Raw genomic sequence first — 16,766 nt, 5'->3', positions numbered from 1 at the left:
TAACTTGCTCTTTGATTTTTTCGGCCAAAGTGCATGACCTCACACTTTCCAACATTATACTCCATCTGCCAAATTTTTTGCCCCTTACTTAGCCTGTCTATGTCCTTTTGCAGATTTTTTGTGTCCTCACACATTGCTTTTCCTCCCATCTTTGTATCGTCAGCAAACTTGGCTACGTTACACTCAGTCCCTTCATCCAAGTTGTTAATATAAATTGTAAATAGTTACTTCCCATTTATCAGGCCAAGTTTGAATGTCATCCAGGTCTTGCTGCATGTGGACATGGACTGCTTCATTGTTTGAGGAGTTGCGAACAGAACTGAAGATTGGGCAGTCGTCAGCGAACATCCCCACTTTTGATCTTGGAGGGAAGTTCATTTATGAAGCAGCTGAATATGGTTGGGCCTAGTACACTGCCCTGAGGAACTCCTGCAGCAATGTCCTGGGGCTGTGATGATTGACCTCCAACAACTAGAACCATCATCCTTTGTGCCAGTGGATAGTTTTCCCCCTGATTCGCATTGACCTCAGTTTTACTAGGGCTCCTTGATGCCACACTGAATCAAATGCTGCCTTGATGTCAAGGTGCTTCACTCTCACCTCACCTCGGGAATTCAGTTCTTTTGTCCAAGTTTGGATCAATGCTATAATGAGGAGCTGAGTGGTCCTTGCAGAACCAAAACTGAGCATGGCTGAGCAGATTATTGGTGAATAAGTGCCTCTTGATAGCACTCTCCATGAAACTTTCCATCACTTTGCTGATGATTGAGAGTAGACTGATGGGGCAGTAATTGGCCAGATTGGATTTGTCCTGCGTTTGTGGACAGGACATACTTGGGCAGTTTCCACATTGTCGGGTAGATGCCAGTGCTGTAGCTGTACTAGAACAGCTTGGCTAAAGGCACGGCTAGTTCTGGAGCACAAGTCTTCAGCGCAACAGCTGGGATGTGGTCGGGGCCCATGCCCTTTGCTGTATCCAGTGCGCTAAGCTGATTTTTTACATCACGTGGCTTTAATTGAATTGGCTGAAGGCTGATTTCTGTGATGGTGGGGACCTCAGGAGGATCATCCACTCGGCACTTCTAGCTGAAGATGTTTGCAGTAGCTTCAGCCTTGTCTTTTGCATTCATCTGCTGGGTTCCGCCATCATTGAGGATGGGGATATTAATGGAGCCACCGCCTCCCGTTAGTTGTTTAATTGGCCACCACCATTCCCGACTGGATGTGACAGGACTGTTGAGCTTTGATCTGATCCGTTGAATGTGGGATCACTTAGCCCGGTCTATAGCATGCCGCTTCCACTGGTTAGCATGCATGTAGTTCTATGTTGCAGCTTCCCCAGGTTGGCACCTCATTTTTAGGTATGGCTGGTTCTGCTCCTGGTATGCTCTTCTACAATACTTATTGAACCACGTTTGGTCCCCTGGCTTGACGGTAATGGTATAGTGAGGGATATGCCGGCCATGAGGTCACAGATTGTGGTGGAATACAATTCTGCTGCTGCTGATGGCTCACAGCGCCTCATGGATGCCTAGATTTGAGCTGCTAGATCAATTCTGAATCTATTCCATTTAGCATGGTAGTGCCATACAACACGATGGAGGGTGTCCTCAGTGTGAAGATGGAACTTCATCTCCGCAATGACTGTGCGGTGGTCACTGCTACCTATGCTGTCATGGACAGATGCATCTGCAACAGATAGATAGGTGAAGTCAAGTAGGTTTTTTCCTCGTGTTGGTTCCTTCACCACCTGCCGCAGGCCCAGTCTGGCAGCTGTGTCCTTCAGGACTTGGCTAGCTCGGTCAGTAGTGGTGCTACCGAGCCACACTTGGTGATGGACATTGAAGTCCCCGACCCAGAGTACATTCTTTGCCCTTGCTACTCTCAGTGCTACTTCCAAGTGGTGTTCAACATGGAGGAGTACTGATTCATCAGCTGACTGAGGGCAGTAGGTGGTAATCAGCAGGAGGTTTCCTTGCCCATGCTTGACCTGAAGCCATGAGACTTCATGGGGTCCGGAATCAATATTGAGGGCTGCTCCCTCCTGACTGTATACCACGTGCTGCCACCTGTGGTGGATCTGTCCTGCCGGTGGGACAGACATACCCAGGGATGGGGATGGAGGAGTCTGGGACATTGGCTGAAAGGTATGATTGTGGGAGTATGACTATGTCGGGCTGTTGCTTGACTAGTCTGTGGGACAGCTCTCCCAATTTTGGCAAAAGTCCCCAGATGTTCGTGAGGAAAACTTTGCAGGTTCAACTGGGCTGGGTGTGCCATTATCACGTCCATAGCCTGTGCTGAGTTCGATGCTGGGTGGTCCGTCCGGTTTTATTCTTCTTATTGTTTTTTGTAGCGATTTGTTACAACTGATTGACTTGCTAGGCCACTTCAGAGGGCAGTTAAGAGTCAACAACATTGCTGTGGCTCTGGAGTCACATATAGGATAGCCCAAGGCATTAGTGAATCAGATGGGTTTTTATGACAATCCGATAGTTTCGTGGTCCCCATTACTAACACTAGCTTTGTATTCCAGATTTATTCAATTAACTGAATTTAAATTCCCCAGCTGCTGCATTGGGACTGTTGTCCTTTGTATTATGTGTTACCTCTTGCCAAACCATTCTCCAACTCGCCATGATAGTCAGCTTTACAACCAATGTTTTTATTTCAGATTTCCAGAATGCACATTATTTTGTTTTAGATGCAACTAAAATGTTAGCTTGGTGGCGTTCCACATGAAATATATCAGCTTTTTTCATTGGGATCAGACGTCATCAATATGAACCAATCATATTAGTCAGAAGGCACAACTGGAGACTGTCAGAACCAATTGGATAAATTGGAGGGTAGAACTGATGGCTACTAGAACTGATCTTTCTTCCACTGTTGGTTGAAAATAATTTTGAGGCAGAAATATTTTGAGTGAGCTAATGGTTTCTGACAGTTGCAGTTACAAGTATTTTTATTTCACACTTTTCCTCCAAATAATGTGATGTAACAACTAGGCTGCTAAAATGGAGCTTTTAGAAGCAGAGAAACATAGGAAATAGGTGCAGGAGTAGGCCATTCAGCCCTTCGAGCCTGCACCACCATTCAATATGATCATGGCTGATCATGCAACTTTAGTACCCCATTCCTGCTTTCTCTCCATATCGGTTGATCCCTTTAGCCATTAAGTGCTCCCTTTTGAATATATCTTAATGAACTGGCCTCAACAACTTTCTGTGGTAGAGAATTCCACAGGTGCACAATTCTCTGAGTGAAGAAGTTTCTCCTCATCTCGGTCCTAAATGGCTTACCCCTTATTCTTAGACTGTGACCCCTGGTTCTGGACTTCCCCAACATCGGGAACATTCTTCCTGCATCTAACCTGTCCAGTCACGTCAGAATTTTAAATGTTTCTGTGAGATCCCGTCTCATTCTTCTAAATTCCAGTGAATATAAGCTTGGTCAATCCAGTCTTTCTTCATATGTCAGTCCTACCATCCCGGAAATCAGTCTGGTGAACCTTCGCTGCACTCCCTCAATAGCAAGAATGTCCTTCCTCAGATTAGGAGACCAAAACTGAACACAATATTCCAGGTGGGGCCTCACCAAGGCCCTGTACAACTGCAGTAAGACCTCCCTGCCCATATACTCAAATCCTCTCGCGAGAAAGGTCAACATGCCATTTTCCTTCTTCACCGCTTGCTGTACCTGCAATGACTGATGTACCCATGACACCCAGGTCCCATTGCACCTCCCCTTTTTCTAATCTGTCACCATTTAGATAATATTCCGTCTTCCTGTTTTTGCCACCAAAGTGGATAACCTCACACTTATCTACATTATACGGCATCTGCCATGCATTTGCCCACTCACCTAACCTGTCCAAGTCACCCTGCAGCCTCTTAGCATCCTCCTCGCAGCTCACACTGCCACCCAGCTTAGTGTCATCTGCAAACTTGGAGGTATTACATTCAATACCTTCATCTAAATCATTAACGTATATTGTAAATAGCTGGGGTCCCAGCACTGAACCTTGCAGTACCCCACTAGTCACTGCCTGCCATTCTGAAAAGGACCTGTTTATTCCTACTCTTTGCTTCCTGTCTGCCAACCAGTTCTCTATCCACATCAGTACATTACTCCCAATACCATGTGCTTTAATTATGCACACTAATCTCTTGTGTTGGACCTTGTCAAAAGCCTTTTGAAATTCTAAATACACCACATCCACTGGTTCTCCCTTGTCCACACTACTAGTTATATCCTCAAAAAATTCCAGAAGATTTGTCAAGCATGATTTCCCTTTCATAACTCCATGCTGACTTGAACTGATCCTGTCACTGCTTTCCGAATGTGCTGCTATTTCATCTTTAATAATTGATTCCAACATTTCCCCCACTATCGATGTCAGGCTAATCGGTATTTAATTCCTTGTTTTCTCTCTTCCTCCTTTTTTTAAAAGTGGGGTTACATTAGCTACGCTCCAATCCATAGGAACTGATCCAGAGTCAATAGAATGTTGGAAAATGATTACCAATGCATCCACTATTTCTAGGGCCACTTCCTTATGTACTCTGGGATGCAGCCTATCAGGCCCTAGGGATTTATCGACCTTCAATCCCATCAATTTCCCTAACACAATTTCCTGACTAATAAAGATTTCCTTCAGTTCCTCCTTTTTGCTAGACCCTCGAATCCCTAGTATTTCCGGAAGGTTATTTGTGGTCTTCCTTAGTGAAGACAGAACCAAAGTATTTGTTCAATTGGTCTGCCATTTCTTTGTTTCCCATTATAAATTCATTCTGACTGCAAGTGATCTACATTTGTCTTCACTAATCTCTTAAAACATTTAATTTTCTGCAAAGGAACTTTCTGGTGCAAGTTTGACTGTTGTGTTATATAAAGATTTCTTTTTCTCAAGACTAGTTGCAGGCCCATTTTTGAGGTACAGAGGAATACATTAACGGGCTTTATTGAGCATCGGGGAAATTGACAGGGTTTGGAAATAAACTTTGGGATAGAAATGCTAATGAGCTTTACTTAATTTAAGCTGCGATTACCATATTTTGTGGTTTTACTACAGTGTAGTACTGCTGCAAAGTGTGGGCCATTGGCTTGTTTGTGTGTGAGTTGCGGTTATATTCTGTTACTTAGCTGTTTTTAGTTTGTTTGGGCCCAAGTTTCCACATGATTTGCGCCTGATTTTTAGGAGCAACTGGTGGAGAATGGACTATCTTAGAAATCGCAATTCTCCACATTTTTTTTTCTGCAGTTCTAGTCAGTTAGAACAGTTTCACTTTGGAACAGAATTTTTTCTTCAAAAGGGGGCGTGTCCGGCCACCGACGCCTGATTTCAAAGTTTCCACAGTGAAAACGTACTCCAAACTAACTTAGAATGGAGCAAGTGAAGATTTTTGTAGAACTGAAAAAACCTGTTCTACACATTAAAAAATCAGGCGCAGGTTACAAATTAGGCGTCCAGAACGAGGTTGGGGGGGGGGGGGGAAGGGAAGTCATTAAATTCTACAATAAATCCTTATTTATACTTCTACAAATATTATACAAATAAATCCAACCTGAATAAACATTTATAAGCAAAGAAAAGATTAAATAAACCATCTTCCTACCTGTGTGAAAGTGCTTCAGCCAGCCTCACAAATTTGTTCGTTCGTTCCCGACGGCAGGGGGGGAGGAGGAAGCCGTTCCCGACGGCAGGCGGGCGGGAGGGAGGGAGTGCGGGACCGACCGACCGAACACAGCGGGGGGGGGGGAGGAAGACGTTCCAGACGGCGGGAGGGAGTGCGGGCCCGACCGACCGAACGCAGCGGGGGGGGGTGGGGAGGAAGACGTTCCCGCTGGGGGGGGGAAGGAGACAGTGAGAAGGCTGCAGGAAGCCTCAGTGCTGATGTGCTGATGGCAATGTGCTTTTATTAAAAAATGTTCAAAAATTAAACGGCTACAAAGAACTACAAAAATGGCCGAGTGCCAATGTTTCGTTCACACTGCGCGTGCGCGAACGCTCCAACGCGCACGCGCAGGGTTGCCGGCAGGAAAAAAACACATTTAAATAATACCCGCCCCCTCCCACTTACAAAATCGGCGTGAGTGTAGGCTCCGCCCCCCTGGGCGCCGCGCCAAACAGACAAGGAGCTGCAGGGCTCTCCAGAATCGCGAGTTTTTTTTCCGGCGCCGTTTTAGGCGCGAAAAACGGGCGCCCAGCTCGGAGGGGCGCCCGTTTTTTATCGTGTGGAAACTTGGGCCCTTTATGTGTAAATGGTTGAGTTCTGTTTCCATGATTTCCATGGAATAACTGAGGGGAAGCCCATCTCATCATATTAGAGAAGTCAACATCCAAAGGGAAGTGTGAGGATTGAGATGACAGAATAATAATCGATAAGAGATAAAATGTCACCCCGAGATTAGAGGCAATCAGCCAGGTACACTTGAGTTTACGAAACTGAGCTCCCTTGCCTGATCCTGAAAAACCCATTTTTGTATACTTTACTTTTTCTTTAACGTTTGCTGTGTGTACTTCTTTTTCAATGGAAGAAAGTATATTTTTTTTGACAAATGAAAAACATAGATGAGGAATTTTCTATTGGTGCTAATTGTGGATGAATGTTTAGCATGTTTACTTGACATTCCTCTGCCCACTTTCTTAGCAGTAGATCATTAACCTATTTATTTTAACTTTATGTGTTAAGTTGTGTTGTTGCCTACTTCTGTGTGGTCCCAGACATCAAAACCTTCAGAAGAGAAGCATGTTCCACCCTGATTCCCCGCAAAAATGAATCTCACCCTCAGCACTCACATGCTTCTTTAGTAATTCACCACTGCTGCAAACTGCACTTTCATATACTTCAGGATTTTCTACTCCAATAAAAGTGATCAAATGTTGTACACTTACAGTTTAAGTTATGACCTGCCTAGATCCCACCTCAAACCCTTGTGTTCATAGGTCATTAGGCCTATAGTTTCATAGAAATATAGAAACATAGAAAATAAGTGCAGGAGTAGGCCATTCGGCCCCTCGAGCCTGAACCACCATTCAATAAGATCATGGCTGATCATTCCCTCAGTACCCCTTTCCTGCTTTTTCTCCATACCTCTTTGATCCATTTAGCCATAAGGGCCATATCTAACTCCCTCTTGAATATATCCAATGAACTGGCATCAACAACTCTATGCAGTAGGGAATTCCACAGGTTAACAACTCTCTGAGTGAAGAAGTTTCTCCTCATCTCAGTCCTAAATGGCCTACCCCTTATCCTAAGACTATGTGCCCTGGTTCTGGACTTCCCCAACATTGGGAACATTCTTCCCGCATCTAACTTGTCCAGTCCCGTCAGAATCTTACAAATTTCTATGAGATCCCCTCTCATCCTTCTAAACTCCAGTGAATAAAGGCCCAGTTGATCCAGTCTCTCCTCATATATCAGTCCCGCCATCCCGGGAATCAGTCTGGTGAACCTTCGCTGCACTCCCGCAAAGCACGAACGTCCTTCCTCAGATTAGGAGACCAAAACTAAACACAAGATTCCAGGTGAGGCCTCACCAAGGCCCTGTACAACTGCAGTAAGACCTCCCTGCTCCTATACTCAAAGCCCCTAGCTATGAAGGCCAACATACCATTTGCCTTCTTCACCGCCTGCTGTACCTGCATGCCAACTTTCAATGACTGATGAACCATGACACTCAGGTCTCGTTGCACCTCCCCCTTTCCTAATCTGCCGCCATTCAGATAATATTCTGCCTTCGTGTTTTTGCCACCAAAGCGGAAACCTCACATTTATCCACATTATACTGCATCTGCCATGCTGTCCAAGTCACCCTGCAGCCTTTTAATGTCCTCACAGCTCACACCGCCACCCAGTTTAGTGTCATCTGCAAACCTGGAGATATTACACTTAATTCCTTCATCCAAATCATGAATGTATATTGTAAAGAGCTGGGGTCCCAGCACTGAACCCTGCGGGAACCCACTAGTCACTGCCTGCCATTCTGAAAAGGACCTGTTTATCCCTACTCTCTGCTTCCTCTCTGCCAACCAGTTCTCTACCCACGTCAGTATATTACCCCCAAACCATGTGCTTTAATTTTGCACACTAATCTCTTGTGTGGGACCTTGTCAAAAGCCTTTTGAAAGTCCAAATACACCACATCCACTGGTTCTCCCTTGTCCACTCTACTAGTTACATCCTCAAAAAATTCCAGAAGATTTGTCAAGCATGATTTCCCTTTCATAAATCCATGCCGATCCTGTCACTGCTTTCCAAATGTAGTTTCTGAGTTGGTTTTCAGCTGTCAGCTTTTCTGGAGTTCTACCAGCTTTTATGAAGATTTTGATCAGCTTTTGCAATGGAACATACTGACCATCTGATGGGAAGAGAGTGTCTGCTAGCTCCTGAACCCGCTGCACTTGGAGCTCCATGACCAGGACTGAGAACTAGGTACCCTTGACTGCCCTCAGGCAATTTTCTGCAACTCCTCAGATTTGTTTGAGCAGTTGCTTACAAAAAAGATACTGCCCTTTTTAGCTGCAGCAGGGTCTTAAGAACCCCCTGTCCCCTAATGGGCGGGCTATCTATAGGGAGCACGTTTCCCACCTGCAGCTCACTCACAAACAAGGGGGAGCCTGGAAACTCAGATGGCTGTCCTCTACCCTGGGCTGACGGCTGGAAATCTCATCTCATCCACCTGTTCTTGATTTATGTTCGGAGCCTAATATTTTGTCCGAAAACATTTCTAATTTTAGGAGAGGAACCTAAGGAGAGAAATCAAATTGACACACAGTTGCTGCATTGCAACAAAATAATCTAACTAGAATTTTATTTTACAATCACAAACATGTGGGATTAATTAATAGCGAGGTGTGACTATTTTTGGAATCCCTTTAGTGTATTTGCGAATTCTTGTACCTGAGCAATGTCACCACAGCAGTATTTGTCTTCACAGGTACCCATGTCTCTGCCACCATGAAATTAGACAAACACAATACGGAAAATGAATATAAGATTCCTGTGACAATTTATGACAGCGGCTCTCCACCTCTACATGGACTTGATTCCATAACAGGTAAAGGTTCATTGGAATCTTCTTAAAATTCTAACTAGTGCTTAGCGCATGATTGTGCCAATTACAACAAGTGGCCATTTTGTAAGTAAATCATGTTGTTTTGTCTTGTGACCCATGAACCCGAGCCATGAATAGGGACATAGCAAAAACTCTGCAACTTATCTGGTTGGTCCCAAAAGCTAATATCTCTCAATTGCCTATTCCCTCATATATCTCTGTTAAAATGTTCCATGTTATCTGTCAACACTGTCTCTCTAATTTGTTCCACACAATCACCATCCTCTGTATTGTTAAATCTGAACTGTCTGTGGACCTTCCCTTTTCTAAACTTGAGCCTGTGTTCCCTGGCTCTAGAGTTCGCAGCAATCTTGAACATATCGGGGTGTAATTTGAGATGAGAACTGAGATGAGGAGAAATTTCTTCTCTCAGAGGGTCATAAATTTTTGTGGAATTCTCTGCCCCAGAGAGCTGTGGAGGCTGGGTCATTGAATATATTTAAGGTGGAGATAGACAGATTTTTGACCGATAAGGGAGTGAAGGGTTATGGGGAACGGGCAGGGTAGTGGAACTGAGCCCAAGCTCAGATCAACCATGATATTATTAAATGGTGGAGCAGGTTTGAGGGGTCAAATGGTCTACTCCTGCTCTTATTTCTTATGTTCTTATGTTCTAATGTATCTGTTTCCTTAAATTTCCCTACATTACAACAGTGACTGCAATTCAAAAGTACGTCATTGGCTGTGAAAGGTGAAAAATTAAATGCGAGTTCCTTTTTTTCTATTTCTCCAAAATAAACATTTCCAGTCCTTCTACCCGATTTCAGCTCAGATGCTTTAAGCTAGGTTTCAGTTCGGCTGCCTTTTTCGGCACTGCCTCCAATATATGGATATTCTTGCTGTAATATGACAACCAGAATTGTACACAGTATTCCAGAAGTAGCCGTTTATGCATTTAACATCACCTCTCAGGATTTGTTCTTTATCCCACTGGCTATGCATTCCTTCAACTGCCTCGGCCCTAAGCTTTGGAATTTCCTTCTTCAACCTCACCGCTTCCCTACCTCTCTTTCCTCCTTTAAGACGCTCCTTAAATCCTATCTCTTTGACCAAGCTTTTGGTCATCTGCCCTAATTTCTCCTTGTGCAGCTTGGCATCAAATTTGTTTTCTAACACTCCTGTGAAACACCTTTGGCATTTTACTACATTAAAGATGCTATATAAATACAAGTTGTTGTTGTTGATTAGCTTTCCTTACTGCTTCTGCATTCTGTGCTGATTATTTCAGTGAGCTATCCACCAATATCTCTGGATCCCTCTCCTGTACTATGCCTTGTAACTTACAGCTGTTTAGTTTATATTCCCATTGTTTATTTTCCCTCCCTAGCCTATTCACCATGTCTTTGTCCACATTAATGGTACTAGCCACTCATTAGCTGATCCTTTCAAACTTATTCAGATCTCTTTGTATTTTGGCTGTTCATTACTAGGAATCATTTAAATTGTTCAATTGTTTAAGTACCATGTGAATGGATTTCTTCTGAACATTGTAGGTTTGTCATGTAATGTCAGGTGACAGAAAGTTGCACTGACAGTTCTGCCTAGAGGTGCAGTTTCAGTGGAATGCAGAGACCACTATCTGCTCTCATGTGTAATAGATAGGGGATTCTATAATTAAGGGTATAGAAGGGTGTTTTTATAATTGTAACCGAGAGTCCTGAATCGAGGGTAGCCATCTCAGTGCTACATGCCGTAGGAATAATAAGATAAAAGCAAGGCTGGAGAGATGGTGTAAGGAAGCAAATAGTTAGGGCTAGACTTTCCACTTCACATCGCCCATCTATCGCCCAAAATGCACCCCTATCGCCCATTTTGAGCAAAAAGTGGAAACTAGGCCCAAAACATCACCGGAAAAACAGTTTCCACTTTGATCGCCGAGTAGATCGCCCAAATGATCGCCCACACAAGGCCCATCCCAAGTTTCGGCACCTAGCATGCACTTCGCTGGGCCGATGCAAGGCCCAAAAGAGTGCTGAGAAATAGTTGCTTTTACTGGGCATAAGAAAAGGAAATGGGCAATATGGGGCCATTTTGATGTTCGAAGGAAGGGTGGAGGCATAGTTGTGAGTTATTTAGAGAATTAATTTAAAGATAATTGTACTCAGAATATTGGAACAGGGAATATAAAGAGGTATTATCAAGTTATTTTTGGCAAATAGGTTTTATATATTGAAATTGTTTTGTAAATAGCTTTTACATAGAGAAATGATTTACTGATATTGTTGGGGCCTATCAAACTGACTGGTATACAGTGTAGAGAGTACAGAGAGTGCAGAGTACAGTGATTAGAGAGTATAGAGTAGAGAGATTATTAAAATTAGTGAAAGTAATTATTGATAGTGATATGGGGTCTATGCTTTCCCTGCCTTTAATTTCAACTGCTCACACACTGGTTACTGAAAGGATCAATCGAAGAGGTGGCAGAGTAATGCGTATACAGAGACGAAGACAGAGGAGGCGACCGTACAGCCAACGAAGGTACTTGGAAAAACAATCTTACCTGAACTTGTCTGAAAATGCTTGTCTTAGGAGGCTGCAATTCCGGAAGGAGGTCATCGATGAGATATGTCAACTCGTCAAGGGTGATCTGCAACCTTCCAGCACCATCAGAACCGCACTGTGCGTTGAGGTGAAGGTTATTGCTGCCCTAGCCTTCTACGCATCGGGATCTTTTCAGGCTTCTGCCATATCTCTCAGTACGCTACACACTGCTGCATTCGACAGGTGACTGAAGCCCTTTACGCTCGCAGGATGGACTTCATAAGCTTCCCAATGACCAGGGAGGCACAGACCGAAAGGGCTTTGGGTTTCCAAGAATAGCAGACTTCCCCAAGATGCAGGGAGCAATAGACTGCACGCACATTGCCCTGAAAGCACCCTTAAAGAACGCGGAGGTGTTTTGTAACAGAAAGGGGGTTCCACTCACTAAATGTGCAGCTTGTTGTCGACCACAATCAAACAATTTTAACAGTAAATGCTACATTTCCTGGCAGCATCCATGATGCGCACATCTTACGTGAAAGTGCTATCCCTGACCTGTTTGTCAATCAGCCAGAAGGTCATGGTTGGATGCTGGGGGAGAAAGGATATGGTCTTGCCAGTTGGCTGATGACCCCTCTACGTAATCCCGTCACTGAAGTATAGAAACAGTATAATGAAGTCACATAGCAACTCGCAACATCGTTGAAAAGACAATTGGAGTCCTAAAGCAGCGCTTCAGATACCTGGATCATTCTGGAGGCAGCCTACAGTACCACCCTGACCAGGTCGCAGAGTTTATTGTGGTGTGTTGTATGCTGCATAACCTAGCTATAAGAAGAGGACAAGTAATGCCAGATCGGGCTGCAGGTCCACCTCCAGAAGGAGGGGAGACAGCAGAACCAGCCGGCAAGGATGAAGAGAATGAAGAGGAGGAAGAGGCGGAAGAGGAGGAAGAGGACGCAGGCGAGGACATAGGGGAGCTCAATCAGCCTGGCGATCTAGCACCGGGACCACCACACCCCTCCCGAAGACCAGTAGCCAGGGGCAGTTACACGGGCGCTAAGCTTTTGCGTCAGCAGCTCATTAATGAACGCTTTGCATGAACTATCATTGTGGATATTCAAAGTTCATTTACAGTTATAGTTAATTAAAAGTTTCATTTGCGTGGGGTTCTCATTGTTGTCTTGCCTGTACTGGCATATCATTGGCATTAAAGGTTACTTTAAGTACAGTTTAAGGAAAGCAATGCTACAGTAAAAGAATAAACAAATAATGATGAACAACTGTAAATTTGTTAACTAATGTAACTAAGATAGAAGTCACCAAAATATTTGTTGAATTCAAAAAGGTTTTTAATTCACAAAATATGAAACTAATTTTAATAAACTAACATCCTCCCTCCACCCACCACCTCACCCCCCTCCCCCCAACCCACCCTTCCCTTCAAATCCCAACGAATTAAACACAACGATAACGATAACAATTAACATCAAGACAACCATAACGATAACAATTTACGATGGCTTTTCAAAAATTAAACAAGTAAACATTGGTAAACAACACCCCACCCACCCCCCCGCCATCCTACCTGTGGCCACGTTTCCCTCCAGGTCCTTTCCCGCCCCGTATTCTTACCCCACCCGCCCGTTTTGGTCTACGTTGACCGACACCAAGACGTTGTGCAGTGTGGGACGGCGAGACTTCCTGCTGTGGTGGAGGTGAAGGAGAGGAAGTTGAAGCCTGATGTCCTCCGTACTCGTTTGTGTGCTCGGGGTCTCGCTGAGAGCTGACATGACACCTTGGGGTGCAGCGTGTGTGCAGCCAACAACGCATGCCGAAGGGCATTGGTTGCGGCGGTCTGCTCACGAACTTCCTCCAACGTCTCCCATGGTGTCTGTGACTGCGCGGAAGACCAGTTGGAGAAGTTCATGCTGAACTCGCTCTAGCTTGCGGAGAACTGGTTAAGGTTGCGACCGATTGCGACCGTCTGCCTGCACAGGGATAGCAAGCTCTCCGTCTGGCCCTCCATGGAAGGCGATTGCCCACCCCACTGACCTGACCTCCGTGGGGTCGGCGTTGGCAAAATCTGACGCCTTGGCGTCACCACCTGTTCACCGCTTGGTCCCGGTGCCTCTTCCATCTCAATTGAGATGGCCGCAGATTGTTCCCCCCCACAAAAACAAGGTAATCTTCCTCCTCCTCCTCCTCCTCCAAAGCCTCCTCCACCTCCTGCTCTTCCTCCACAGTTCGTGTGTTTTCCTCCTCTTCCTCCTGCACGCTCGTCGATGTCTCTTGTTCAGATTCCACACACACTTGCCCTTAAAGATACAAATGACGTTTCTAAACATTTATAAAGCATTTAAATACGACTTAATAGGAAATTAAGGGTGCTCATTATTATTAAACATACATATCAATACATAACACTTTTTCAATAACCCAATACATATGACTAATTTTCAATACCCCATATGCACAATGGTTCAACAGGGCTGACGTAAACTCATTCGTGAATCATAAATACCGCAAAAGTCATAAAGCATTATCATAAAGCATTATTATTGAAGGACATTACAAGAGTATGTAAGATATTTTAAAGATGCATTTGGTAATGTTTGATACATTGCATAGTTCCCATTACTCACGAGACTCGAGGGTGGGTTCGGCCACACCACGGGTTGTGACCGAACGGCTGACAGGCCCCACTAGGGCCACCACAAGCTCCTCATATTCACTCAGAGTTTGAAGCTGAACCGAGCCACTACCTGACTTCCTTTGCTCGGCCCTATTTAGTGAAATCTTCTTATGTAAATGATAAGATAACATTGCATGGCTTAAGCTAATTGACTTGGTAATAAACATTTCAGATTGACATAATTCAATGTTTGATTACAACCTTGCATTGATTATGAACAATATGAACAATATTGCACAATATAAAATTCACCTTAGTCTTAGGATGCATAAATTATTTCATAATTTAATTAATTAGTACTATAACGAAATGACATTGAATATTGCAATTTAAATTTTCAAACATCAATTAAATATAAAATATGTATAATTTTAAATATAAAATGCAACTTACTCTGGCTGCAGACAACAAGCTGTTCCATCTTTTGCGGCACTGGTTCGGAGTCCGCAGTTTGTTGGATGTTGACGTCACCACGTCGGCAATCTCTGCCATATGCGACGGGATGCACGGGATGGAGGTTTCCCCTGCCCACCCCGTGTTAAGTCCACCCACCTGCCGCTCACGATGCTCACCAGAGCCTCGCTCGCCTCCTCGCTGAAGGGCTTAGCCCTTTTACGGTCCAATTCGGCCTCCATTATGTTACTTAGTAAAATTACTATTTTACACAGTATTTATATTTTTATACTAAAGGGTTAGGGTAATTTTATGTGATAAGTAATAATTTACAAACGGATATTATTTCAAAAATTAAATAAAATAGGATAATCTACACAGGCACAAGCTTAACTGATATTCGCAAGACTTTTCCTCTCTCTCTCTTTCTTTGAGCCTCCCTCTGCTTCTGAGCATGTGTGATGACCCCTGACCTCCCAAAACGCAGCAAAAAAACCCACAAAAAAAACCCACACATGCGTACACTACCGTTGCTAGGGAAGCTTTTTTTCTTCACTTCCGTTTTAGATGGGTGATCATGAGATCGCCCAAAAATCACAACGTCCATTTGACATCGCCGGGGTAAGGCCGAGAGGAAAATCTAAAAAAAAAATGGGCGATGTACTGGTGATCAGCAAGGCCGAGACGTCCCACATCTCTGGAACATCTGCCATTTTTTGGGGCGATGGCCCCCTAGTGGAAAGTCTAGCCCTTAGATAGGGACATTGGTGCCAGTTCTGGCTGAAAAGTGGCCTATACAAGGTGAATAAGGTTTCAACTGAACAAAACTAGGACCAATATCCTCACTGGGAGAGTAACTAATGCTGTGGAAAAGGGTTTAAAACTTAAATGAAGAGGAGGAAAAAAAATATAACAAGAGGAGACAGGAAGGAAAGCAAAAGGGACAGGAGTGTAAGAAAGATAAAAGAGAAATGCAGGAAAGTTGTAAAGACAGATCAGAAGGAGGGGGGATTAAATGAGGGGCACAGATTTAAGGTGATTAGGAAAAGAACCAGAGGCGACATGAGGTAAAACTTTTTTATGCAACGAGTAGTTAGGATTTGGAATACACTGCCTGATGGGCTGGTGAATACAGCATCAATAGTAGCCTTCAAAAGGGAATTGGATAAATACTTGAAGGAGAAAATAATTGCAGGGGTATGAGGAAAGAGCGAGGGAGTGGGATTTACTGGATTGCTCTTCGAAAGAGACGGCCCAGACTTGATGGGCTGAATGGCCTCCTTCTATGCTGTACTATTCTATGATTGTATGAAACGACTGCCAATCAGACAAAGGCAGGATTGCGTTATATGCTTCTAAATTCGCAAAGTATTGTGAATAAAATTGATGAACTTGTGGCACAAATCACTATGGGGAGGGTATGCTATAATAGCATAAATAGAGACACGGCTTAGGCTAGGACAGGATTAGGAGCGGAACAGTTTTGGCTGCAAAATATTAATGAGTAATTTGGTAGGAAAATGGGAGGAGGAATAACCGTGTTAATCAAACATTTTGAGATAGATCTTGACTTTGTGCGATAGAGTAAAATGGGCGATGATGAATCGGTAACCTGTTTTACATCTCTCCTGATTACCGTGGACTTCAAAGGAAATTAAATTCGGGACAGATGTAAAATTGGCTGCTGATTCGGTATCACCTGTTTTACTCTGTCACATAGTCAAGATATACCCCATTATTACAAAACATAGCAATTATATATGGAATGGTGCAAAAGCTGAAACACTTTGGTTAGAGTTAAGGAATAAGGCGGTAACTGGTACTCTATTGTAGACTGTTGAGCAGTTAAAATGATTCAGAGAAAGTGATCTGGGGGAGACTTTCGGGTTGAGCATAGAATGGGTTCGATGTCAATGATGCGTATGTAGCACCCACCCAAAACAGCTTTGAGCTCCATTAGCACTTTCTCAGTGAGCTTCATGCGCCAAACAGGCAACCCGTTACAACTCGCTGATCTGGCGAAGAGGAAAATCATCTGCTGATTGCATCTGGCCGGCCGATAGATAAGACCTGA

At 44.0% G+C, this 16,766-nt stretch overlaps 1 protein-coding gene across 1 annotated transcript in view; it reads left to right on the top strand.

The window, feature by feature from the left end:
- The window catches only part of cdh17 (cadherin 17, LI cadherin (liver-intestine)), a 213,119-nt gene that overhangs the window by 163,993 nt on the left and 32,360 nt on the right, over positions 1 to 16,766 (top strand). Inside the window, exon 17 of the mRNA XM_070876328.1 lies at positions 8,947 to 9,066. Coding sequence (XP_070732429.1) covers positions 8,947 to 9,066 — 120 coding nt within the window. The remainder of the gene's footprint in view (positions 1 to 8,946; positions 9,067 to 16,766) is intronic.

Source organism: Pristiophorus japonicus, chromosome 1 (assembly GCF_044704955.1).
Source record: "Pristiophorus japonicus isolate sPriJap1 chromosome 1, sPriJap1.hap1, whole genome shotgun sequence".
Lineage (NCBI taxonomy): Eukaryota > Metazoa > Chordata > Chondrichthyes > Pristiophoridae > Pristiophorus > Pristiophorus japonicus.
Note: the sequence above shows the minus strand (reverse complement) of the source record. Positions and strands in the feature narration are given on the sequence as shown.